General features: G+C 39.7%; 1 protein-coding gene across 6 annotated transcripts in view; it reads left to right on the forward strand.

Moving 5' to 3' along the window:
- The window catches only part of LOC126272806 (nucleosome-remodeling factor subunit NURF301), a 282,822-nt gene that overhangs the window by 146,498 nt on the left and 109,573 nt on the right, over nt 1-26,751 (forward strand). For all 6 annotated transcript variants that reach the window (XM_049976036.1, XM_049976004.1, XM_049976012.1 and 3 more), the window contains exons 19-21: nt 283-429; nt 2,967-3,129; nt 14,522-14,657. In XM_049976036.1, coding sequence (XP_049831993.1) covers nt 283-429; nt 2,967-3,129; nt 14,522-14,657 — 446 coding nt within the window. The remainder of the gene's footprint in view (nt 1-282; nt 430-2,966; nt 3,130-14,521; nt 14,658-26,751) is intronic.

A 26,751-nucleotide genomic window follows, 5' to 3' on the forward strand; every position in this document is an offset into this window, starting at 1 on the left:
TTCCCTCTACTGGGATTGATCAGTGGCGCAAATTCTTAAAGTGCTAGAATAAAACATTTTGTATATCTTTCTCTCTCTCCCTCCCCCCCCCCCCCCCCCTCTCCTCCTCATGCTCATGTCTTTCCCCCCTACTGGGATTGATTAGTGGCACACATTCTTAAAGTGCTAGAATAAAACATTTTGTGTATCTTTCATTGCTTTGGCATAAAAACAGTAATGAAGACAGTGTTCTTATGGTCAACTCAGGTGCCGTTACTTACTTTTGTTTTTGTTTCTTTTAAGCCTAATCATCAAGTTTGGCCGTATCCGTGCTCCAGGCCACTCTTTAAAACTTGTTGGCTTTACCGCACGGTCAACTTACGATCTTTGGCAGCTGCTTCTCTCCAGTTGAGGATCATGTGGGCATGTCTGCGGTGGGATGATATGCAGGTTAATTTTATTAATGAACTAATTTAATAAGAATTGTAAACATTACACTTCCAAAACATTATTTAAATTTAATCTAGCAATTGGATTTAATGTTATAAAAGAGAAAATATCAATTTTATTTCACAAGTGAAATCATTTAATTGAGAGAATGTAAGTGTAGTAAGTGGTTGAAATATGTAGGTTTCATTATACATTTTCATACGGAAATTTTTCAACTTCCGCGTTTCTTGATATTGCAAGAATCTGTGGATCTCTTTCATTCTTTAACTAGTCACTAGGACATCTTACCTGAAAGTCTGTAGTGCTTGAAAGTCCAGCTGCTTAATATTTGTTAAAGACATTCAGCATTTAAAACTGTTAAATAATGTACTGGCCAGAATTCCGTTACAATTTCCTGTATGTGCTAACTTCCTGTCACCATGTCAGTGAACCACAGAATATTTGGGTGAATGTTACTGTAATTATCATCTTTTGCACCATCCTAATTTTCTGTACGGCTTTTAAATTAATTCAGGTGAAAGGTATCTTCGATCAGGGACAGTCAGTCCCTTGCCCAAGCCTTCCGCTACTGAACTACTGCTTTTTGTATATAAAGTTTTCACCAAAGTATGTTATTCTCCAAATCTCCTTTCTCATTCTGTGATATATCCTAACTAATTTTCTACAAACTGAAATTGTACAATCATTCCTTTCAGATAAATTTCCAATCTACCTCAGAACATTTTTTTGTTTGAGTTTGTGTCTTAGATTTGGATGTGAACTAAAATTATTTACTGTAATACTGATTTCTCAGATCCCTATAGAGAATATTCTTCTTCCATCCAAACTCCACACAAGTCATCAGCTGTAGAAGCGCAGTCTTACTGAAACTGCTCCCCCCTGTTAGTAAGCTAGACTTCCATATGAATCAGACTTTGTTGCAATATAATGTTTATTTCCATAATTGTTGTCCTCCTGAACTTAATATCATCATTCTTTCTGCAAGGGTTATAGTAGCATGGCGGAAGCAACCTGTTCCACATTATATGCACCATAGTTCCAGAAATGGAGTCCATTTGTCACATATGATTCTTTTGTTCAGTACTGTGTGGATTGTGGTAAAATAGTGCAAAATTCTGTGAAAACACATAAAGGTGACTAATTGTCCTTGATTTTTGTTTGATGATGCTGTTTCCACATGGTACAGTTATTCTTTGACTCAGTTCTTTGTTGTATTCTGCACTATAGCCTATCTTCTGATAAAAATTGTGTGAATGCTGTGATCAGTTTATGGTCCTTTGAGGCACCAGGGAACTAAAACTTCAGAGGCAACATTCAAAGATGAGGCTGTAACAGATACCTTGTCACATGCATACACACGCATGCGTGTCAACACACACACACACACACACACACACACACACACAAAATAAATCTATTGTCAGTCAAGATGTCCTAAGGACTAAGTACAGTTGCTTAATATTACTACAAGAAGGGAAAAAAAGGCTGTTTAATTCACCTTGAGATATTTATGAGGCAGATCAGTGATAAGCAGTCCTTTGCTTAGGTATTAAAGTGTAAAGAGTTGGCAGTGTTTGGTTTTGGTAATCTTCACAATGTGAGTAAAAAAGTGTCAGTAATGTGTTTTATGTGAATCTGTGGCATTATGAACAATTGCTTGGATAGGAGCTGATTATTCATTATGTAAGATAGCAAACAGTACTGGAGTAACCAGAAGTGTAATTTCACAACAATGAAATCACTTTACAAACAGTGATAAGCTGATAATATATGTTTAGCATGCAGGTGGCTCATAATTTAAATGTTAAGTATGGGCTAACACATTTCCATTTTACAAAATATGTAATATAAAACATATAACATACATCATTTGTGCAAAATTTCATTGTTGTGCAAAACACTTCAGTGTTATAGTAGCAGGCGTTTACTGTTTGCACACGAATCAGTATTGGCAGCTGTATGAATATCCACTTTCCCCAAACAGTTTCTTGATGGGTGATGTAGGGGTTCCCCTGTATTTTGTTCTGGGATGTACTGATGTCCTGATAATTACTTTTTTGTTGATGGCAGTACTAATCACGGAAAAAAATTCATTTGAAGGGGATATTAGTAAAAGTGAACATACCACTTGGTATGGCATTGAACAGGACCAAAAGGTTTACTTGTAAGGTGTTTTTAGGCTAACGAAGCACCTCCCTAGACTAATAGAGTACTCTTTGAGAAGCTTGAAGAAAACCTACTCGTCTTATTGAATAATCTCATGCAGGTACAAAGAAAAGTCAGTTTTCTCATAGAGACAATAATTATGGCTACTTCAACAGTGCTTCTTATCAGGAATTGTACTCAAAAAACTTTCTTCTATTTAGAAGATGATTAGAGAACATCTATCTCAGTATAGTCTTGGGTATAAAAATGGTAATTTAGGAATCCTGCTTAACTCTATTGAACTTACTGCATCCGTTCTCTCAATTACTCTTCAGGATATTCAACTAAGAATTATAGAAGATTAACTTGCTTAGTATAATTTATATGTCTAGGTCAAACCTCCTTCAAGTGATGGTAAACACCAAGTAACGACAGATACTGAAATTATGTCTCTGGAAATTCTGAAACATCGGCACCTTGGGCAGTTCTTGGACAGAACACAATACCTCAGAAGAAAAGTTATAATTCCACTGGAACTGCCTAAAACAGTGAGAGGTAAGTAGCTTTTTCTAACAGTCTGCTTATCTTTGTGTACTTGTATTCTATTACAGCATCACTTTTGAAGGCCAGACATACCAAGAATTAAAGGGAACAGCCATGGGTACTAGGATGGCCCCCTCGTATGCCAACCTATTCATGGGTCGCTTAGAGGAAGCCTTCTTGGTTACCCAGGCCTGCCAACCCAAAGTTTGGTACAGATTTATTGATGACATCTTCATGATCTGGACTCACAGTGAAGAAGAACTCCAGAATTTCCTCTCCAACCTCAACTCCTTTGGTTCCATCAGATTCACCTGGTCCTACGCCAAATCTTATGCCACTTTCCTTGACGTTGACCTCCATCTGTCCAATGGCCAGCTTCACACGTCCGTCCACATCAAACCCACCAACCAGCAACAGTACCTCCATTATGGCAGCTACCACCCATTCCACATCAAACGGTCCCTTCCTACAGCTTAGGTCTTCGTGGCAAACAAATCTGCTCCAGACCGGAATCCCTGAACCATCACACCAACAATCTGAAAACAGCTTTCGCATCCCGCAACTACCCTCCTGACCTGGTACAGAAGCAAATAACCAGAGCCACTTCCTCATCCCCTCAAACCCATAACCTCCCACAGAAGAACCACAAAAGTGCCCCACTTGTGACAGGATACTTTCGGGACTGGTTCAGACTCTGAATGTGGCTTTCCAGCAGGGATACTACTTCCTCAAATCCTGCCCTGAAATGAGATCCATCCTTCATTAAATCCTCCCCACTCTACCAAGAGTGTCTTCCGCCGTCCACCTAACCTTCGTAACCTCTTAGATCATCCCTATGAAATCCCCAAACCACCTTCCCTACCCTCTGGCTCCTACCCTTGTAACTGCCCCCGATGTAAAACCTGTCCCATGCACCCTCCCACCACCACCTACTCCAGTCCTGTAACCCAGAAAGTGTACACGATCAAAGGCAGAGCCACATGTGAAAGCACTCACGTGATTTACCAACTGACCTGCCTACACTGTGAAGCTTTCTATGTGGGAATGACCAGCAGCAAACTGTCCATCATGAATGAACACAGGCAGACAGTGTTTGTTGGTAGTGAGGATCACCCTGTGGATAAACATGCCTTGGTGCACGGCTAGCACATCTTGGCACAGTGTTACACCGTTCGGGTCATCTGATACTTCCCACTAACACCGACCTGTCAGAACTCCGGAGATGGGAACTTGCCCTTCAGTATATCCTCTCTTCTCGTTACCCGCCAGGCCTCAACCTCCGCTAATTTCAAGTTGCCGCCGCTCATACCTCACCTGTCTTTCAACAATATCTTTGCCTCTGTACTTCGGGAAAAATATATTAAAAACAAAGATTTCAAGACTTACCAAGTGGGAAAGTGCCAGTAGACAGGCACAATAAAATAACACACAAAATTACGAGCTTTCGCAACCGGCAGTTGCTTCGTCAGGAAAGAGGGAAGGAGAAGGAAAGATGAAAGGATGTGGGTTTTAAGGGAGAGGGTAAGGAGCCATTCCAATCCCGTGAGCGGATAGTCTTACCTTAGGGTGACCTTCGTAACCTCTTGGTTCATCCCTATGAAATCCCCAAACCACCTTACCTACCCTCTGGCTCCTACCCCTGTAACCACCCCCGGTGTAAAACCTGTCCTATGCACCCTCCCACCACCACCTACTCCAGTCTTGTAACCCGGAAGGTGTACACAATCAAAGGCAGAGGCACGTGGGAAAGCACCCACGTGATCTACCAACTGACCTGCCTTCATTGTGACGCTTTCTATGTGGGAATGACCAGCAACAAACTGTCCATTCGCATGAATGGACACAGGCAGACAGTGTTTGTTGGCAATGGGGATCACCCTGTGGCTAAACATGCCTTGGTGCATGGCCAGCACATCTTGGCACAGTGTTACACCGCCTGGGTTATCTGGATACTTCCCACTAACACCAACCTGTCAGAACTCCGGAGATGGGAACTTGCCCTTCAGTATATCCTCTCTTGTCGTTATCCACCAGGCCTCAATCTCCGCTAATTTCAAGTTGCCGCCACTCATACCTCACCTGTCATTCAACATCATCTTTGCCTCTGCACTTCCGCCTCGACTGACATATCTGCCCAAACTCTTTGCCTTTAAATATGTCTGCTTGTGTCTGTATATGTATAGATGGATATGTGTGTGTGTGTGTGTGTGTGTGTGTGTGTGTGTGTGTGTGTGTGTGTGTGCGCGCGAGTATATACCTATCCTTTTTTCCCCCTAAGGTAAGTCTTTCCGCTCCCGGGATTGGAATGGCTCCTTACCCTCTCCCTTAAAACCCACATCCCTTCATCTTTCCTTCTCCTTCTCTCTTTCCTGATGAAGCAACTGCCGGTTGCGAAAGCTCGTAATTTTGTGTGTGTGTTTGTGTGTTATTTTATTGTGCCTGTCTACCGGCACTTTCCCGCTTGGTAAGTCTTGAAATCTTTGTTTAAACGAAAGTGCTGGCATGTTGATAGACACACAAACAAACTCAAACATACACACAAAATTCAAGCTTTCACAACCAATGGTTGCTTCATCAGGGAAGAGGGAAAGACGGAAGGATGTGGGTTTTAAGGGCGAGGGTAATGAGTCATTCCAATCCCGGGAGCGGAAAGACTTACCTTAGGGGGAAAAAAGGACAGGTATACACTCACACACGCACACATATCCATCCGCACAAACACAGACACTTTCGTTTGGTAAGTCACATCATCTTTGTTTTCAGATATATTTTTCCCACGTGGAATGTTTCCCTCTATATAAATAAAAAGAAAATGAGCAATGATATATATTAAAAACAAAGATTCCAAGACTTACCAAGCGGGAAAGCGCCGGCAGACAGGCACATGAACAAAACACACAAACACACACACAGAATTACGAGCTTTCGCAACTGGCAGTTGCTTCGTCAGGAAGGAAGGAAGGAGAGGGAAAGGGAAAAATGAAAGGATGTGGGTTTTATATATATATATATATATATATATATATATATATATATATATATATATATATATATATATACTCATTTTCTTCATTTTACATAAATAAAATTCTTATTGTATGAATTTCCATGTAGGTCACTCCTTGACTCAGTATCTTTCTGCTCTTCTTGACACTTACCTTGATATTATTGGCATCAAAGTAGATAGAAACTTTTACCATCTTGTAGTACAATTTCCTGTAATTATTGAGAGATTTTGTGTTACATTGGTAGTACAGTACTATAGCCAGAGATAGATTCATCACTGTGTATAAATTTAAAAGCTGCCCGTCTGTATGTTTTTGGAAAGTAGTCAATCAGAATAGTTTTTGTAGACCCTTTGTAGTCTAAACCAACTCAGAGAGGGGGCATCTAACTTCTGTTTGGAGTGTTTGTGTATTCTGTCGTCATGTTGCAGATCTGTGTTCAAGATCAAGAGATTTCATTTTGTAGTCAACATTTTATCCAGGTATCCAGAAATGCAGATTGTTTGCTGTTGTAGCAGGAACTAGAATAGTTATTATTGTGTTCACAGCTTTTGATTATGGTCTTTTTATCCTGAAAAAAGAAACAGAAATCCTGCCTCCCCCCCCCCCCCCCCCCCCCCACACACACACACACACACACACACACCCTAGTGAGACCCTGAAGATCGTGCGATTGTCGACCATCCACTGCATCATCTTCAGTCATTCATCTTTTGATACAGTGTGGTTGGGCCCGGGGTCTGCATACCACAATTCTGGCCATTTTTGATGTGTAGGCCTTCGAGCCACTGCCTCTCTATCAGGTAACTCCGCAGTTAACATCTCGAAGCTGAGTGCAGCCCGTTCAGTAAGCCTAAAAGGAAAAATCCCTGGCAGTACTAGAAATTGAACTCGAGTCCCCTGCAAAGCATTTGTAAAGGAATACATAAGAATGAAGGAAACAGGCAAAATGTGTAACTCACAAGATATTAGATGACTAAATATAGAGTAAAAAAATGGTAATCATATACAGCCTCACTATCTGTTTATTATAATTATTATTGAATTGAAAGAAATCTCATGCTTACTCATGTATTACAAATTAAAAGGTTTCAGTACTCTAAGGAGGAAAGGTGCTACTCACCATATAGCGGAGATGCTGAGGAACAGAAAGGCACAACAAAAAGACTCACAATTAAACCTTTTGGCCATGGACCTTCGTCAACAACACACACACACACACACACACACTTAAAAACAAAAGCAAATGCAACTCACACTCACTACTGCAGTCTCAGGCAACTGAATCCACTGTGTGTGTGTGTGTGTGTGTGTGTGTGTGTGTGTGTGTGTGTCTGTGTCTGTGTCTGTGTCTGTGTGTGCCTGTGCCTGTGCCTGTGCCTGTGTCTGCTGTTGACAACCGCCCCTGGCCGAAAGCTTTAATTGTGAGAGTCTTTTTGTTGTGCCTCTCTGTGACTCAGCATCCCTGCTATATCATAAGTAGCAGCTTTCCTTCTCATAATATTGTTACATTCCATCCTGTATTTTTCATTGTTTGAAATTAAAAGGTTTTGTATTCTTTGACACATTTCTTTCACAGAACTGCAACGTTTGTAGAAAACACTCTTGCATAAAGCAACATCTGGAGGGTCATAACATTTTGTCTGTTTTAGTGGTTAATCCATAGTACTAGATGGCTTACCTGGTTCATGCCCCAGTTGCAGGTTGCCTATATAATGGCTTCCAGAGCCCGTTGGACACTATAGACCGGCAGTACACCCGTGGATATTTTGATTAACAATAAATATTGTTTTCCATATTTCATGCAATTATTGACTGAATTTAAGAATTTAAAATGCTGTTATAATCCACTGATTAAGAGGTTTAATGTCATGTTAAAGGTGTAAAACGGCAAGACAGTTATTGCAGTTTAGAAAATCTGTATATGTCTGGAGCACCGTACCTCACGACCCCAAAGTAACCAGATTGTATTCATCTTGTATCACTCCGTGCAACAAACTTTACACATACACTCAAACCCTTACAAAACATTTTCTTGCTGACACCCACACAAAATTATCACATTTTCACTATTCATGTAGTAGAACTGCTGTGTGAAACATGATGCTTGAAATTATTACATCTCTACTACTAACTCTATCTGCAACACATTTTGCATACAGTATACCGCAGTGCAGACACACATACTGCTGAAAAATCTGAAAAATTATTTTATTTTGCAACAGAGATATGATGTCGTAAATATGGAAATTTGTGGAAAACTAGTTATTGCTCAAAATGGAGTGCAAATTACGCAGACATTCTCATTCATTCTTTGATAATGAGAACACTTAGTGGCTTCCAACAAATTTTTATCACTCTTATATGCTTGACATCAAATGTTTAACTTGTTAAGACATTTGAAAACTAACCAGAAGTTTGAATCTGTTTTGCACTTTGAAGTTGTATTCTCTACAGAATTTGGGGGCTTACTGATTTAGATGAAAGGGAGAAATAACTTCATCTGGTGGGGGAAGTCAGATTTGTTATGCTTTTGTATCAAGATAAGGAAATATTTTACTAAGCATCAATGCAACTCAAAATTTTAGGAAATAGGAACATAATCATGAAATTTCTGTGGAAAATGTGTGCATGGTGTGGTTTGTAAAATGCGTAATTATTATCATAATTAATTTTTACTTAATGTACAGCTACATACATATTTTGTAGAGCGCCATGAAGTGCAGCAGGAGGTACTTATCATTGTTTCACATATTGAAATTATTTCCATTCTTATCAATTATTGAGCCCGGGAAGTATGGCTGCTTAAATGCCACTGTACACACAGTCATTCATGTAATATTGTCCATGAGATTAATGCACAGGGGCTGAAGTGTATTTCTAGAATCTTCCCTTAATACTGGTTCTTAAAAATTCGTAAATATTCTTTCACGGGATAGTTGGCATGTGTCATGAAGTGTCTGCCAGTTCAGGTTTTTCATCATTTCTGTGATGCTCTATTATGAGTCAACAGACCAGCGACCATTCACATTGCCCATCTTTGAATATGTTCAATATTCCCTGTTGTCCTATTTTTCATGGGCCCCACATATTTTAGTAACAATATAAGATGAATTCCATGAGTGTTTTGTATGCAATATTTTATAGACTGACTGAATTTTTTCCCGGTGTCGTGGCAGTTAATATAAGTCTGCTCCTTTTTTACCCACAAGTTGTTGTCTTCAATCCTAAGACTGGTTTGATGCAGCTCTCCATGCTGCTCTATCCTGTGCGAGCTTCTTCATCTCCCAGTACTTACTGCAACCTACATCCTTCTGAATCTACTTAGTGTATTTATCTCTTGGTCTCCCTCTACGATTTATACCCTCGACGCTGCCCTCCATTGCTAAATTTGTGATCCCTTGATGCCTCAGAACATGTCCTACCAACTGGTCTCTTCTTCTTGTCAAGTTGTGCCACAAATTCCTCTTCTCCCCAATTCTATTCAATACCTCATCATTAGTTATAAGATCTACCCATCTAATCTTCAGCATTCTTCTGTAGCACCACATTTCGAAAGCTTCTATTCTCTTCTTGTCCAAACTAGTTATCGTCCATGTTTCACTTCCATACATGGCTACACTCCATACAAATACTTTCAGACACGACTTCCTGACACTTAAATCTATACTCGATATTAACAAATTTCTCTTCTTCAGGAATGCTTTCCTTGCCATTGTCAGTCTACATTTTATATTCTCTCTACTTCGACCATCATCAGTTATTTTGCTCCCCAAATAGCAAAACTCCTTTACTACTTTAAGTGTCTCATTTCCTAATCTAATTCCCTCAGCATCACCCGACTTAATTCAACTACATTCCATTATCCTCGTTTTGCTTTTGTTGATGTTCATCTTATATCCTCCTTTCAAGACACTGTCCATTCCGTTCAACTGCTCTTCCAAGTCCTTTGCTGTCTCTGACAGAATTACAATGTCATCGGCAAGCCTCAACGTTTTTATTTCTTCTCTATGGACTTTAATACCTACTCCGAATTTTTCTTTTGCTTCCTTTACTGCTTGCTCAATATAGACATTGAATAACATCGGGGAGAGGCTACAACCCTGTCTCACTCCCTTCCCAACCGCTGCTTCCCTTTCATGCCCCTCGACTCTTATAATTGCCATCTGGTTTCTGTGCAAAATGTAAATAGCCTTTCGCTCCCTGTATTTTACCCCTGCCACCTTTAGAATTTGAAAGAGCGTATTCCAGTCAACATTGTCAAAAGCTTTCTCTAAGTCTACAAATGCTAGATACGTAGGTTTGCCTTTCCTTATACTATTTTCTAAGATAAGTTGTAAGGTCAGTATTGCCTCACATTTCTGCCCAACATTTCTGCGGAATCCAAACTGATCTTCCCCGAGGTCGGCTTCTACCAGTTTTTCCACTTGTCTGTAAAGAATTCGTGTTAGTATTTTGCAGCCATGACTTATTAAACTGCTAGTTCGGTAATTTTCCATCTGTCAACACCTGCTTTCTTTGGGATTGGAATTACTACATTGTTCTTGAAGTCTGAGGGTATTTCGCCTGTTTCATACATCTTGCTCACCAGATGGTAGAGTTTTGTCAAGACTGGCTCTCCCAAGGCCGTTAGTAGTTCCAATGGAATGTTGTCTACTCCGGGGGCCTTGTTTCGACTCAGGTCTTTCACTGCTCTGTCAAACTCTTCACGCAGTATCGTATCTCCCATTTCATCTTCATCTACATCCTCTTCCATTTCCATAATATTGTCCTCAAGTACATCGCCCTTGTATAGACCCTCTATATATTCCTTCCACATTTCTGCTTTCCGTTCTTTGCTTAGAACTGGGTTTCCATCTGAGCTCTTGATATTCATACAAGTGGCTAAGCCTCTACATCCTTACATTTGTCCTCTAGCCATTCCTGCTTAGCCATTTTCCACTTCCTGTCGATCTCATTTTTGAAACATTTGTATTCCCTTTTGCCTGCTTCATTTACTGCATTTTTATATTTTCTCCTTTCATCAATTAAATTCAATATTCCTTGTGTTACCCAAGGATTTCTACTAGCCCTTGTCTTTTTACCTACTTGATCCTCTGCTGCCTTCACTACTTCATCCCTCAGAGCTACCTGTTCTTCTTCGTATTTCTTTCCCCCATTCCTGTCAATTGTTCCCCTTATGCTCTCCCTGACACTCTGTACAACCTCTGGTTTAGTCAGTTTATCCAGATCCCATCTCCTTAAATTCCCACCTTTTTGCAGTTTCTTCAGTTTTAATCTACAGTTCATAACCAATAGATTGTGGTCAGAGTCCACATCTGCCCCTGGAAAAGTCTTACAATTTAAAACCTGGTTCCTAAATCTCTGTCTTACCAGTCTATAATCTATCTGATACCTATAATCTATCGATACCCACAAGGAAGGTTATGTAATTATTCCATTTCATATCCCAAAAGTTTTTATGTCCAGGTATTTGTATGAGGTGATGGATAAAAATGGTGATTCATTGATTTGGTCATGGGGTACTTTTTTCATTTCCTGAAATGCACAATTTTACATTTCTGAACAATTAAAAGTTGCCAACCTATGCACCACTTCAAAATCGTATTAAGATGTGAATGGTAAGTTGTACAGCTCTTTTCAGATTTTACTTCATTGTAGATAATTGTATCATCATCATCATCATCATCATAAGCAGCAGCAGTTACTAAAGGTGACACCTTGTTAATGTAACCATCCATCACTGTCCCTTGCTAACTGTACCATTTAGTCATAGGTACTGTAGTTCGTACTCCTAATAACTCATTGTAACTTGCGCATTCTGGGCCTGCTGCTTGATGTCCCCTCCCCAGGATTTTTCTTTCCAAGATTTTTTTATGAAGCTGTTATGTTGAATTAGTCATGTAATTAATTTAAAATTTCTTTTCTATCTCATATTAATGTTTTTCTCTTTAACATATTTTGCTATTTGTTCATTAGATTTAACATATTTTGCTATTTGTTCATCAGATTTTCCTTCAGTCTAGGAAGTTTTTGTGGTTCTTCTTTTCTTGTTTTCCCAGTGTTACTGAGCAAGAGGGCTCAGGGGTTAGCACCTCAGACTCATATTTGGGAAGACAATGGTTCAAATCTGCTGCCATTCAGATTTTGATTTTTTATGATTTCACTAAATCGTTCCAGCCAAATGCCAGGACGGGTCCCATCCTTTCATAATCCGAGCTTTTGCTCCATCTCTAATTACCTCATATTTGACAGGAAATTAAACACTATAATCTTTCTTCCTTCTTTCCCTTCTTTTCCTCAGTGTCCACCTTTCTGAACCAAAGATTAAAATTCTCCAGATAAAAGTCCATATGAATTTCTTTCTTGTTTGTTGTAATTAATGGTTAATGAATTATTCTCATTTCTAAGTGCTTGTTAAGTCATTTTGACTCTTCTTTTAATATTAATTATACTTCTGTTATCTGTTATTGTACTCCTAAAGCTGCAAAAATCATTTACTTGTGTTAGAATTTTATTTCCTATCTTATTGTTTGCCCATATATTGTCTGTTCATTGCATCTATCGCCATTATTTTAGTCTTGTTTGTGTTTAGTTTGTGGATATACAAGGTGTCAGGTAAAATCCCTTTCAGAATCTGCCAAGCAAATAAGATGCAATACTTTTGGTGCTGTTGTTAATTATTTGTATTGCATTTCCTATAAGTAACTTAAATAAATAAGGGTAGAGAGAAATAGCCTTGTCAGGCACTACTTCGTGTGCACTACTTAGTATCCTAGCACTCTTTGTTAGTGCCATTGATATCTCTTCCATACTCCGTAACAACAGTGAAAATTCTTGAATGGAATAGTACATAAAATAAAGGAAAGGCAACCACTGACCTATAGTTGACCGATGTATGTCACATAGGGACATACAATAGAACAGTATTTATTTTAGCTTTTGAGCACATGCTCTTGCTCTAACAAAAGTACACACTATAATATTATGAAAAAGATATAATGCTATTTGCCATATAGAGGAGACACGGAAACAGTCACAGTGAAAAGATTGCTGTAGATTTAAACTTTTGGCTAAAAGGCCTCCTTCTGACATAGAAAACCCACACACATTCACACGAGTACAACTCATACACACATGATGACTGTCTCCGGCCGCAGTGGCCAGACTGCAACTGTGCCTGACGAGAACAGCAATCTGCTATGGATGGTGTGGATGAAGAGGCATTGTGCGGGAAGGGAAGGGGAACGATGGCAGGGTAGGGCTGGGGAAGGATGTAGTGCTGCTTGGGAGAGCGTTCATGGACTTCGTGGGGATGGGGTGGGGCTGCTAGGTACAGTCAGGAGGTGTGAGGAGCAGGAAAGAAAAGGAGGAGAGAAGGGGAGAAAAGACTAGTAGGTGCATAGTTGGAACAGAAGGCTGTGTAGTGCCACAGTTGGGACAGATAGGTGGACGGCGGGCTAGCGAAGTTTGAAGCCAGGGTGTTACAAGAACATAGGGTATATTGCTGGGAGAATTCCCACTTGCACACTTCAGAAAAGCTAGGAAGAATACAGGTGGCACAGGCTGTGAAGCAGTCATTGAAGTGAAGCATATCATATTGAGCAGCATGTCCAGCATCTGGGTGGTCCAGCTGTCTGTTGGCCACAGTTTGTCAGTAACCATTCATGCAGACAGACAGCTTTTTAGTTGTGCCCACATAGAAAGCAGCAGAGTGGTTGGAGCTTAGTTTATAGATCATATAGCTGCTTTCATGGGTAGCCCCTGCCTTTGAAAGGCAAGCCCCTGTGATAAATTATTTATTCATAGCCACATAATGAGAATGTGGCTCTCGAACTGCATATTTTGTATAATAAATAAATGTAACATTTGATATAACAACCTATATCCCTATGAAGTGGAGAAAATTGATAATACATTGCTTATGCCTGAGGGATAAGGGCCATTGAAGTTTTTTTTTTTTTTTTTTTTTTTCAAATGGGCTGCAACCATTGTTGTGCACATTTATTACTTACAATTTTAATGGAACTTACAGGAAAGAACTTCAGATACTCATTTTGCAGCTACGTAACCAGAAACTATACATCTCTTTATGCAGAGCAGAAATCTGCATTGAGTCAACTTGGAGACTTCCTATTTATGTTGATCTAAAATAACCCAGTGACAATCAGCAGATAAAAATCAACAACCATCAATACAACAGTATTATGACAAGCAGCTCTGCAGTATTGTATAGAAAAATGTAATCGTCTACCTGTCTGGCTATTTGATTTGGGGGTGATTTTGGTGTCACTGTTTCTGCATTCATTTTGAGATATTTTGGTATAAAATTATTTTGTGTGGTATTTATGACATTTCATCTGTTTTTATGTCCAATAGGGTAAAATATTGTGTTACAGAAGTGACATCAATTAGAAGCGGACTACGGAAGCGCAAACGAGCAGAGTCACCTCAGAGCACAGAGCCGCAAGTCACAGAGGAATGGGTTGATGAAGACAAATTGGAATTATGGGAAATAAAACAGTATGGTGACAGGTATACATAACGTCAATGCATAACCTTACTAGTTTGTGCATTAATAGTAATATGCCTTGTTTTTATGTACCTCCACTCTAAACAAGTATTGAAATTTTCTCATGTTTCATCATTTTTTACTTGAGTTGTTACTGAAAAATGTATTTACACTGTCTTAAAGAATCATGGTTCATGAGGCAACTAGCATTACATAATTAATTTTCATGTTTAATTAAACTGGACAAGCCATCATTTTCACCTAAAACTAAATAATGTTACATCAGTATTGTGTAAAATACCAGTATCCCATATATTTTTGATGGAGATAATACTGATCAAAATTATAAAATTAAGATCTGAAATGTATTGAAGGAAAATATTATTGAGAAAACTAATAAAAATTAGACAGAATCTTCAGTAAAAGTAAATTTATCTGTGCTTTCCTGGGGGAGGAAATAGGTATAGAAAGGTACAGGTTAAAAAGGAAAGGCAGGTTACTCAGACACCAGGATGAAGGGATCTGGGTGTAGTGAGGATGTAGGTAGCCTTACAGATGGTCCCTCTCATCCTGGGGTCTGAGTTACCTGCCTTTTCTTTTTAACTTTCCATATTTCCTCCTTCTGTCCTGAGGAAAGCAAGGATAGTGTCTCATCTTTAGAACAGTGAAGGTGTATACTGCCTCCTGGGGATAAAACTGGACAGCAATTCTCTCTTAGAGTAACATTCTATAAACATTTGTCTGGAAACAAATACAGGAAACATTCCACATGGTTTGCCTGCCAGAAGTGAGTGTTGTGATTAGTAGATAATTATACCGAAACAAGTTTGTGAGGAATCTGAGTTGCTAATGGCATTAAATCTGCTCTTGTGCCATCAGTTCTGCATGAACAACTAATTTCTTACATTACATACGAAGCATGTAAGCTCTTATGTCTCAAGACCATGTTGTAAAACAGTTCTGCCAGTGGATACAGACAGATCCCTGAAGATCCACAACCCATTTGTGGTATGTTATTTGTGTATGAGATGGGATTCACACACAGAAGAATAAACCACCACATATGGAGAGATGCAAATACCTCAGTGATGTGGAAGCGAGGCACTGGGTCACTTTGGAGTTAGTATGTGGGTAACAGACTTGTAGTGCCTTAAACTTCACCAATTTCAACCTGAAAAGTTTACCTTACACTAAAGGAAATGAAATGATTATAAGGCATTATTGGCCGGGAGACCCGATGTGGGGTCGTTGTATGCAAGTCTGTCTATTTGACGCTACTTCAGCAACTTGAATGTCAGCAAAGGTTGAATGAAATGATGAGAATGACACATTCAATCCCCCAGTGAAGGAAGTCTATGACCTGGTTGGGAATTGAACATGGGATTCAATCATCTAGAGGCAGTGATTCTAAATGCCAGATAATGACCTGTGGACCACACTACTGGACAGTGTCACCCTTGCAGAAAGACAGTGAATCTAATTTACGCACGGTGAGACACCAGTCCGTTTTCTACATGCTGTCTGATAATTCCTAAAGTTTTTGTAAACCATTGCAAACAGTGTGCATGGGGAAAATATTTACATGGCAAACCTTGCTTAGGCATTTTTTGATATACATTGCTCATAAGCACATACACACTTTGAGGTATACGGTAGAGGTGCTCCTCGCATCTCAGCCCTCAGCACCCTTCTGTCCTCACCAATAAAAACTAACAGTAATTAGCTTCACTGGGCAGCTTATGAGAAATGTACACACTTGGCAGCATAAATAATAATAATAATAATAATAATAATAATAAAATGCTGGCAGATTGGTCAGGGAAGTCAAGTAGCATGGACTCACTGTCAGTTGACCATAATTCTTCAGTCTTTTAGCTGTGGGAACATTTAAGGGGTTTATGTATTCCACAAGTATCAGTAACATGCCCCCATTACAGGAGTGTGCGTGCTATGTGACAAAAATCCAAGGGGAGCCAGGTGTGTTCACATAAGTTACTGATTCTTTATGAAGAATTGCTGAAGTGTGTGTAAGAATTAGTGTCAACCACATTGAGCACCTACTGTAATGCAAGTACTGTTTTTTAATAGGTGTATTCATTTCTGTAGTAACTCCTTAGCTATTTACGTGCTACAGAAATTGCTTGTTTTGTCTTTCATTAGCATTTTATTTTCTGCATATATGTGGAATTTATATTTTCATGCTGTTGTTTTTACATAAGTGTGTCTGCCCCCTCCCCCAACTTCAACCTATTTAGAATAATGAGATAATATGGTTGAGACAAAACAATTATAGTAGGAGTACAGAAAGGTTTTTGTATTGAATAAAATGATATTCTTTCCAGACATATATCATTCCCCATGTTTTGCCGCTGCTGTTAGCTGAAGCCAACATTACAATTCTGTAGGAAATACTCATTGCATGAGACACATTGAATTAGTGGCGTCTTAAGAAGGGGTCTAAGTGACATAGCATACAGTAGGCAGAAGGTTTCATTACCAAATGACATGGGCAGTGATGTAAAGTCTGCTGCCCTACATCAGCATACATATTCCTCAAACCATAGTATGGTGCATGGTTGAGGGTACCTTATACCACTACTAGTCATTCTCTTTCCTGTTCCTCTTGCAAACATAGTGATGGAGAAACAACTGTCTATTTGCCTCAGTATGAGGCCTAATCTGTCTTATTTTATCTTTGTGGCCCTTATGTGAAATGTACATTGGTGGCAGCAGAATTGTGTTGCATTCAGCTTCAAATACCAGATCTCTAAATTTTCTCAACAGTGTTTCCTGAGAAGAATGTCGCCTTCCCTCCAGAGATTCACATTTGAGTTCCCACAGCATCTTCATAATATTTGGATGTTCATTGGACCTACTGGTCTCAAATATAGCAGCCCACCTCCAAATTGTTTAAATTCGTCCTTTAATCTGACCTTGTGGATCCAAAACACTCACAGTAGTCAAGAATGAGTTGCTCTAGTGTCCTAAATGCTGCCTCCCTTACAGATGACTGACAATTTCCAAAAATTCTCCCATTAAACTGAAATCAACCATTTGCCTTCCCCACTGCATTTTGCACATGTTCATTCCATTACATATAGCTCTGTGACGTTATGCTTTGATATTTAGTCAACCTGATTGTGTCAAGCAGCACATTACTAATGCTGTATTCGAATGTTATGGGATTGTTTTTCCGACTCACCTGCATTAAATTACATTTTTCTACATTTAGAGCTAGCTGCCACTCATCACACCAACTAGGAATTTTGTCTAAGTCATCTTGAAGCCTCCCACAGTCACTCAACAATGACACCTTCCCGTACACCACAGCATCATCAGCAAACAGTCGCAGACTGGTGCTTTCACACTCCGTCATATAATTTATGTATATTGAAATAGTTGTAGGCGTATCACATTTCTCTGGAGCATTCCTTATGGTATCCTTGTCTTTCTCGAACATTTGCCATGTAGGACAACATACTGGTTTCTTACTTAAGAAGTCTTTCAGCTACTAACATATCTGGGAATCTACTCTGTATGCTCATACCTTTGTTAATAGTGTGCAGTGGGGCACTGGGGCAAACCCTTTTCAGGAATCTAGGAATATGGAATATGCCTGTTGCTCTTCATCTGTGGTTCAAACTACATCATGTAAATGACAAGCCGAGTTTCGCACAAACAATGCTTTCTAAATGTGTGCTGATATGTGGACAAAAGCTTGTCTGTCTCAACAGAATTTACTGTATTCAAACTCGGAATATTTTCAGGTATTCTGCAGCAAACCCGTGACAAGGATATTGGACCACAATTTTGCAGGTCCTTTCTTTTACATTTCTTACATAAAGTCGTTTGCACTTTTTTCCAATAATGTGAGTCTTTGCACTGGGCAAGAATTTTGCAATTAAGCAAGGGGCCAGTGCCGCAGAGTACTCTTTGTAAAGCTGAATGAGGATTCCATACTGACACTATGACTTATTTATTTTCAACTCTTTCAGTTTCTTCTATACACCATAGAAGCTATTAGTAGGTCGTCCTTACAGGAGTCTGTGCGATGTTCAAATGACAGTATGTTTGAATGAACCAGTATGAACAATTTTTTAAATGCTAAATTTTAAACTTCAGCTTTCCTTTTGCTATCTGCTATTGCCACACTATTGTGCGACTGGATTTGTGATTTCCTGCCAGAAAGTTTACTGTTTGTAGCAATAGACAGAAAGTCATTGAGTAAAACAGAAGTAATATCCAGCACTCCCCAAGGAAGTGTAATAGTCACTCTATTGTTCCTGATCTATATTAATGACATAGGGGTAAAGGAGTTTTGCTATTTGGGGAGCAAAATAACTGACGATGGTCGAAGTAGAGAGGATATAAAATGTAGCCTGGCAATGGCAAGGAAAGCGTTCCTGAAGAAGAAAAAATTGTTAACATCGAGTAGAGATTTAAGTGTCAGGAAGTCATTTCTGAAAGTATTTGTATGGAGTGTAGCCATGTATGGAAGTGAAACATGGACGATAAATAGTTTGTACAAGAAGAGAATAGAAGCTTTCGAAATGTGGTGCTACAAAAGAATGCTGAAGATTGGATGGGTAGATCACATAACTAATGAGGAGGTATCGAATAGAATTGGGGAGAAGAGAAGCTTGTGGCACAACTTGACTAGAAGGGATCGGTTGGTAGGACATGCTCTGAGACATCGAGGGATCACCAAGTTAGTATTGGAGGACAGCGTGGAGGGTAAAAATCGTAGAGGGAGACCAAGAGATGAATACACTAAGCAGATTCAGAAGGATGTAGGCTGCAGTAGGTACTGGGAGATGAAGAAGCTTGCACAGGATAGAGTAGCATGGAGAGGTGCATCAAACCAGTCTCAGGACTGAAGACCACAACAACAGGAGACAATCTGAGTCGTAGATTGTGTGCAGATGATGCTGTCATTTACCGTCTTGTAAAGTCATCAGATGACCAAAACGAATTGCAAAATGATTTAGGTAGGATATCTGTATGGTGCGAAAAGTGGCAATTGATGCTGAATAAAGAAAAGTGTGAAGTTATTCTCATGAGTACTAAAAGAAAACCGCTAAATTTTGATTACGCAATAAGTCACACAAGTCTGAAGGCTGTAAATTCAACTAAATACTTAGGGATTACAATTACAAATAACCTAAATTGGAATGATCACATAGAAAATGTTGTGGGTAGAGCAAACCAAAGACACTGATTCATTGGCAGAATACTTAGAAGGTGCAACACGTTTACTAAAGAGACTTCTTACACCACACTTGTCCACTCTGTTCTGGAGTATTCTGTGTGGTGTGGGATCCGCATCAGGTGGAACTGATGGCTGAAATCGAGAAGTTCAAAGAAGGGCAGCTCATTTTGTATTAATACGAAATAGGGGAGGTAGTGCCACAGACATGATACATGAATTGGAGTGGCAATTGTTAAAACAAAGGTGTTTTTCGTTGCGACAGGTCTTCTCCTGAAATTTCAATCACCAGTTTTCTCCTCCAATTGTGAAAACATCCAATTGGCACCCTCCTACATATTGATAAATGATCATTGTGATAAAATAAGAGAAATCAGGGCTCGCACAGAAAAATATAAGTGCTTGTTTTTCATGCACACTGTTCAAGAGCGGAACAGTAGAGAGGCAGTTTGAAGTTGGTTCACTGAACCCTCTGCCGGGCACTTTATTGTGAAAAGGAGAGTAATCATGTAGATGTAGATAGATGTAGACTTGTGAATGAGTAACGGGTAGAAGCCTTTGACCCACATAGTGATTTTACGTTGGACCAGAATTTTCTCAGGTTCTCGGTAAGATATTTTGCTAAGGTATGGTCGTGGTAGTTGTGTGCTTTGCGCATAGATCTTTTTACAGATATATGGCTGTCTACTAACTTTTGCCTATCATCATTTTCATGTCCTCTTCTGAACTGAGACTGCAAGTCTTTGCTCCTTTAGCATTTTCTGAATTTGATTATTAAACCACAATAGGTGTTTTCCATCTGTAATCGACTTACTCAGCACATACTTCTCCATAGCACCATCTATCCAATCCATTTAAACTTTGTTCAGGATTCCTTTATGTCCATCATACTAGCACTAAATAATGTCCATTCATTGTCTTAAGTGGGATGTTAACAACTGCTTATCTGCTCTTTCCAGCAAAAATATTCTCCTAGTCTTATTGAATGATTTATCAAGTATAGCAAATAGCGTCACTATGATATAATGATCACTAGTCCCCGTCACTATACTGACATCATGAATAAGGTTAAGCCTGTTTGTGGGTAGAATGACTAAAATATTTCTATTGCGTGCGGGTTGTCTAACTATCTGTTGAAGGCAGTTTTTGGCCAACATGTTCAAAAGTATTTCACAAAACTGCCTGTCCAAGCCTCTTACATTGAATACATAGATGTCCCAGTTTTGACTTGGTAGGTTAAAGTAGCCTCCAACTAATATTTCATGATCAAGCTGTTCCCACACTACTGAGTACAAAATTTTTTTTGAATGGCCCTAAAACTGTAAAGGTGGAATCGGGTGGCAATAAAAATATCAAACAATTAGCTCGATTTCACCTAGACCTGTTATACACCTTCAGATAGTTTCACAGTCACATTCAATTTCAACCACAGTAGAGAGAATGTTTTTGTCGACTGCAGTGAACAATCCGCTTCCTATGCTAATCTGTCTTTCTGATATACAGCCCATGACACTCAAAATGTTTCAGAGCTTTCTGCTTCAGGTTTCAGCCACCTTTCGGTACCATGAATAATTTAAGCACAACAGATTTCCTAGAGACAACTCAAAAACTTTGTTATGAGTATTTTGACTGTTCACTGATATTTACTCTGGATGCGATCTGGTTTCACGATCTGTGTGTGGACTGGTGAATGTCAATCTTAGAGTACCTCAAACTACCTCCTAGCCTAAAAAAAGCGATGTACACTCCAGAAGTGCTTTGCTATACACGTAGCTGTTTCCATTGTGCGGCGCACCCCCAACCTATCGAGGGGAGTGCTACAATTTTCTGCTTGATAATACAGTCTGAAAATCTGTAGCCAAGACCATTGCAGAGTCGACGAAGCCTTTGGTCGAGACCATCCATTCAACTCCAAATCAAACTCTGGAAACAGTGGTGCAAATTGCGAGTTCTGTTTGCACCCTGTGCATGAGTCCAGCAGCCTTCACCATTTCACCAGCTGCTTGTATGAACTGAGGAAGGCCTCAGAACCCAAGAGAGGAACAGCATCATTGGTGGCGACATGAGCCACAACTTTGAGGTGACATACTTGATAGCTGCAGGCAAGACCTCCTCCACATTTCCCCTCTTCCTGTGTGCCAGATCAGATGTTGTTGAAGAAGAGGCCACCTGTCCACTCACAGGGCAAATAGGCAAGGCCTTACTCCATATTGGCCTTCCGCCTCAAGCCACACAAAAGCACTACCATGTGCCACTCACCCTGTGGTGAGGGTGGATCCACCATGTCAAGTACATTAGCAGGTGCTACAGCAGCAGAGTCCATGGGTGGAATAAGCATCACCTGAGGTGTCACGTGCATTGTGCCAGTTTCTATGCCACTGCCACACTCCGAGGCAGCAGTGTAAAGACGGCTGACCATAGGTAGAAGTGAATTCAGCTGTTCACAAACTGCGCCCAGCTGCTCTTGTGTCTGCACCCAGCAAGCACACAGCCTATCCATCCTAGTATGATTAACTTAAGAATTAAATTGTAGAAGCACAGAGGAAAACATAAATATGCAACTTGCTAACATTCTGACATGTCACCATTGAAGGCTAACTCCTACTGAGCTACATAGCTCAGTAGGAGTTAGCCTTCAATGGTGACATGTCAGGATGTTATTCAAAAGAATTGCCAACTGTGCTACAGACAGCATGGATCTACACTTTTACAGTTACAAAAATGTGAGATTACACCTCCTAAATAGAAAAACAAGCACAGAATTTAAGAATTAAACTGCAGAGAAAACAGAAAAATATAAATACAAAATTTGCTGGTCTGCTGGTGCATAGCAGGCAAGAGTTGGAGCCTGCCTAGGGAATAAGTTTTTTTTGCTGTGGTTTTATAGTTGTTGTTGTTGTTGTCTTCAGTCCTGAGACTGGTTTGATGCAGCTCTCCATGCTACTCTATCCTGTGCAAGCTGCTTCATCTCCCAGTACCTACTACAACCTACATCCTTCTGAATCTGCTTAGTGTACTCATCTCTCGGTCTCCCTCTACGATTTTTACCCTCCACACTGCCCTCCAATGCTAAATTTGTGATCCCTTGATGCCTCAGAACATGTCCTACAAACCAATCCCTTCTTCTAGTCAAGTTTTGCCACAAACTCCTCTTCTCCCCAATTCTATTCAATACTTCCTCATTAGTTATGTGATCTACCCATCTCATCTTCAGCATTCTTCTGTAGCACCACATTTCGAAAGCTTCTATTCTATTCTTGTCCAAACTAGTTATCGTCCATGTTTCACTTCCATACATGGCTACACTCCATACAAATACTTTCAGTAACGACTTCCTGACCCTTAAATCTATACTCAATATTAACAAATTTCTCTTCTTCAGAAACGCTTTCCTTGCCATTGCCAGGCTACGTTTTATATCATCTCTACTTCGACCATCATCAGTTATTTTGCTCCCCAAATAGCAAAACTCCTTTACTACTTTAAGTGTCTCATTTCCTGATCTAATTCCCTCAGCATCACCCGAGTTAATTTGGCTACATTCCATTTTCCTCGTTTTGCTTTTGTTGATGTTCACCTTATATCCTCCTTTCAAGACACTGTCCATTCTGTTCAACTGCTCTTCCAAGTCCTTTGCTGTCTCTGACAGAATTACAATGTCATTGGCGAACCTTAAAGTTTTTATTTCTTCTCCATGAATTTTAATACCTACTCCAAATTTTTCTTTTGTTTCCTTTACTGCTTGCTCAATATACAGATTGAATAACATCGGGGAGAGGCTACAACCCTGTCTCACTCCTTTCCCAACCACTGCTTCCCTTTCATGTCCCTCGACTCTTATGACTGCCATCTGGTTTCTGTACAAATTGTAAATAGCCTTTCGCTCCCTGTATTTTACCCCTGCCACCTTTAGAATTTGAAAAAGAGTATTCCAGTCAACATTGTCAAAAGCTTTCTCTAAGTCTACAAATGCTAGAAAAGTAGGTTTGCCTTTTCTTAATCTTTCTTCTAAGATAAGTCGTAAGGTCAGTATTGCCTCACGTGTTCCAACATTTCGACGGAATCCAAACTGATCCTCCCCGAGGTCCGCATCTACCAGTTTTTCCATTCGTCTGTAAAGAATTCGCGTTAGTATTTTGCAGCTGTGACTTATTAAACTGATAGTTCGGTAATTTTCACATCTGTCAGCACCTGCTTTCTTTGGGATTGGAATTATTATATTCTTCTTGAAGTCTGAGGGTATTTCGCCTGTCTCATACATCTTGCTCACCAGCTGGTAGAGTTTTGTCATGACTGGCTCTCCCAAGGCCGTCAATAGTTCTGATGGAATGTTGTCTACTCCGGGGGCCTTGTTTCGACTCGGGTCTTTCAGTGCTCTGTCAAACTCTTCACGCAGTATCGTAACTCCCATTTCGTCTTCATCTACATCCTCTTCCATTTCCATAATATTGTCCTCAAGTACATCACCCTTGTATAAACCTTCTATATACTCCTTCCACCTTTCTGCCTTCCCTTCTTTGCTTAGAACTGGGTTGCCATCTGAGCTCTTGATATTTATACACGTGGTTCTCTTCTCTTCAAAGGTCTCTTTAATTTTCCTGTAGGCAGTATCTATCTTACCCCTAGTGAGATAAGCTTCTAAATCCTTACATTTGTCCTCTAGCCATCCCTGCTTAGCCATTTTGCACTTCCTGTCGATCTCATTTTTGAGACGTTTGTATTCCTTTTTGCCTGCTTCATTTACTGCATTTTTATATTTTCTCCTTTCATCAATCAAATCCATTATTTCTTCTGTTACCCAAGGATTTCTACTAGCCCTCGTCTTTTTACCTACTTGATCCTCTGCTGCCTTAACTACTTCATCCCTCAGAGCTACCCATTCTTCTTCTACTGTATTTCTTTCCCCTATTCCTGTCAATTGTTCCCTTATGCTCTCCTTGAAACTCTGTACAACCTCTGGTTCTTTCAGTTTATCCAGGTCCCATCTCCTTAATTTCCCACATTTTTGCAGTTTCTTCAGTTTTAATCTACAGGTCATAACCAATAGATTGTGATCAGAGTCCATATCTGCCCCTGGAAATGTCTTACAACTTAAAACCTGGTTCCTAAATCTCTGTCTTACCATTATATAATCTATCTGATACCTTTTAGTATCTCCAGGGTTCTTCCACGTATACAACCTTCTTTCATGATTCTTAAACCAAGTGTTAGCTATGATGAAGTTGTGCTCTGTGCAAAATTCTACTAGGCGGCTTCCTCTTTCATCTCTTAGTCCCAATCCATATTCCCCTACTATGTTTCCTTCTCTCCCTTTTCCTACACTCGAATTCCAGTCACCCATTACTATTAAATTTTCGTCTCCCTTCACTATCTGAATAATTTCTTTTATTTCATCGTACATTTCTTCAATTTCTTCGTCATCTGCAGAGCTAGTTGGCATATAAACTTGTACTACTGTAGTAGGTGTGGGCTTCGTATCTATCTTGGCCACAATAATGCGTTCACTATGCTGTTTGTAGTAGCTTACCCGCATTCCTATTTTCCTATTCATTATTAAACATACTCCTGCATTACCCCTATTTGATTTTGTGTTTATAACCCTGTAGTCACCTGACCAGAAGTCTTGTTCCTCCTGCCACCGAACTTCACTAATTCCCACTATATCTAACTTTAACCTATCCATTTCCCTTTTTAAATTTTCTAACCTACCTGCCCGATTAAGGGATCTGACATTCCACGCTCCGATCCGTAGAACGCCAGTTTTCTTTCTCCTGATAACGACATCCTCCTGAGTAGTCCCCTCCCGGAGATCCGAATGGGGGACTATTTTACCTCCGGAATATTTTACCCAAGAGGATGCCATCATCATTTAATCATACAGTAAAGCTGCATGTCCTCGGGAAAAATTACGGCTGTAGTTTCCCCTTGCTTTCAGCCGTTCGCAGTACCAGCACAGCAGGGCCGTTTTGGTTAATGTTGCAAGGCCAGATCAGTCAATCATCCAGACTGTTGCCCCTGCAACTACTGAAAAGGCTGCTGCCCCTCTTCAGGTTTTATAGTAGACATTTAAATATGACCTATTAAGTGCTTGCATAAACATTTGTTAACATCTATAGACTTGGGACCACTATATAAGAGTTGTATTGTTGAATCATTTGTCAGTAACACACAAGACACTAAAGGAATGGCTCTCTAAGCGTATACCACCACCTTAATTTTGTTTATTTAGTTTTACTTCAAGCAAAACAATGTTTGCACCATTCTGTACTCTGAAAAGTAGTTTGCATTTTGTTCTTGTTGTTAGCGAGAGAATAGATAACTCATAATCAGTAGTCTTAAGGTTGTCAGTTTTTCTGATGAGAAGATAACACATCAGAATTTGTCACTCTAGAAAATCCTGTATAAACTCTACATCCCAGGGCAGGGTTCTCTGGAGTTTTATATTCTAATGACAGAGTCGATTGCCAGGCTGGTAATTCAATGTCCCCAGGTTGTTGTTGTTGTTGTTGTTTTTGTTGTGGTCTTCAGTCCTGAGACTGGTTTGATGCAGCTCTCCGTGCTATTCCATCCTGTGCAAGCTGCTTCACCTCCCAGTACGTACTTCAGACATCCTTCTGAATCTGTTTAGTGTATTCATCTCTTGATCTCCCTCTACGATTTTTACCCTCCACGCTGCCCTCTAATACTAAATTGGTGGTCCCTTGATGCCTCAGAACATGTCCTACAAACCAATCCCTTCTTCTAGTCAAGTTTTGCCACAAACTCCTCTTCTCCCCAATTCTATTCAATACTTCCTCATTAGTTATGTGATCTACCCATCTCATCTTCAGCATTCTTCTGTAGCACCACATTTCGAAAGCTTCTATTCTATTCTTGTCCAAACTAGTTATCGTCCATGTTTCACTTCCATA

Source organism: Schistocerca gregaria, chromosome 1, assembly GCF_023897955.1.
Source record: "Schistocerca gregaria isolate iqSchGreg1 chromosome 1, iqSchGreg1.2, whole genome shotgun sequence".
Taxonomy (NCBI): Eukaryota; Metazoa; Arthropoda; class Insecta; order Orthoptera; family Acrididae; genus Schistocerca; species Schistocerca gregaria.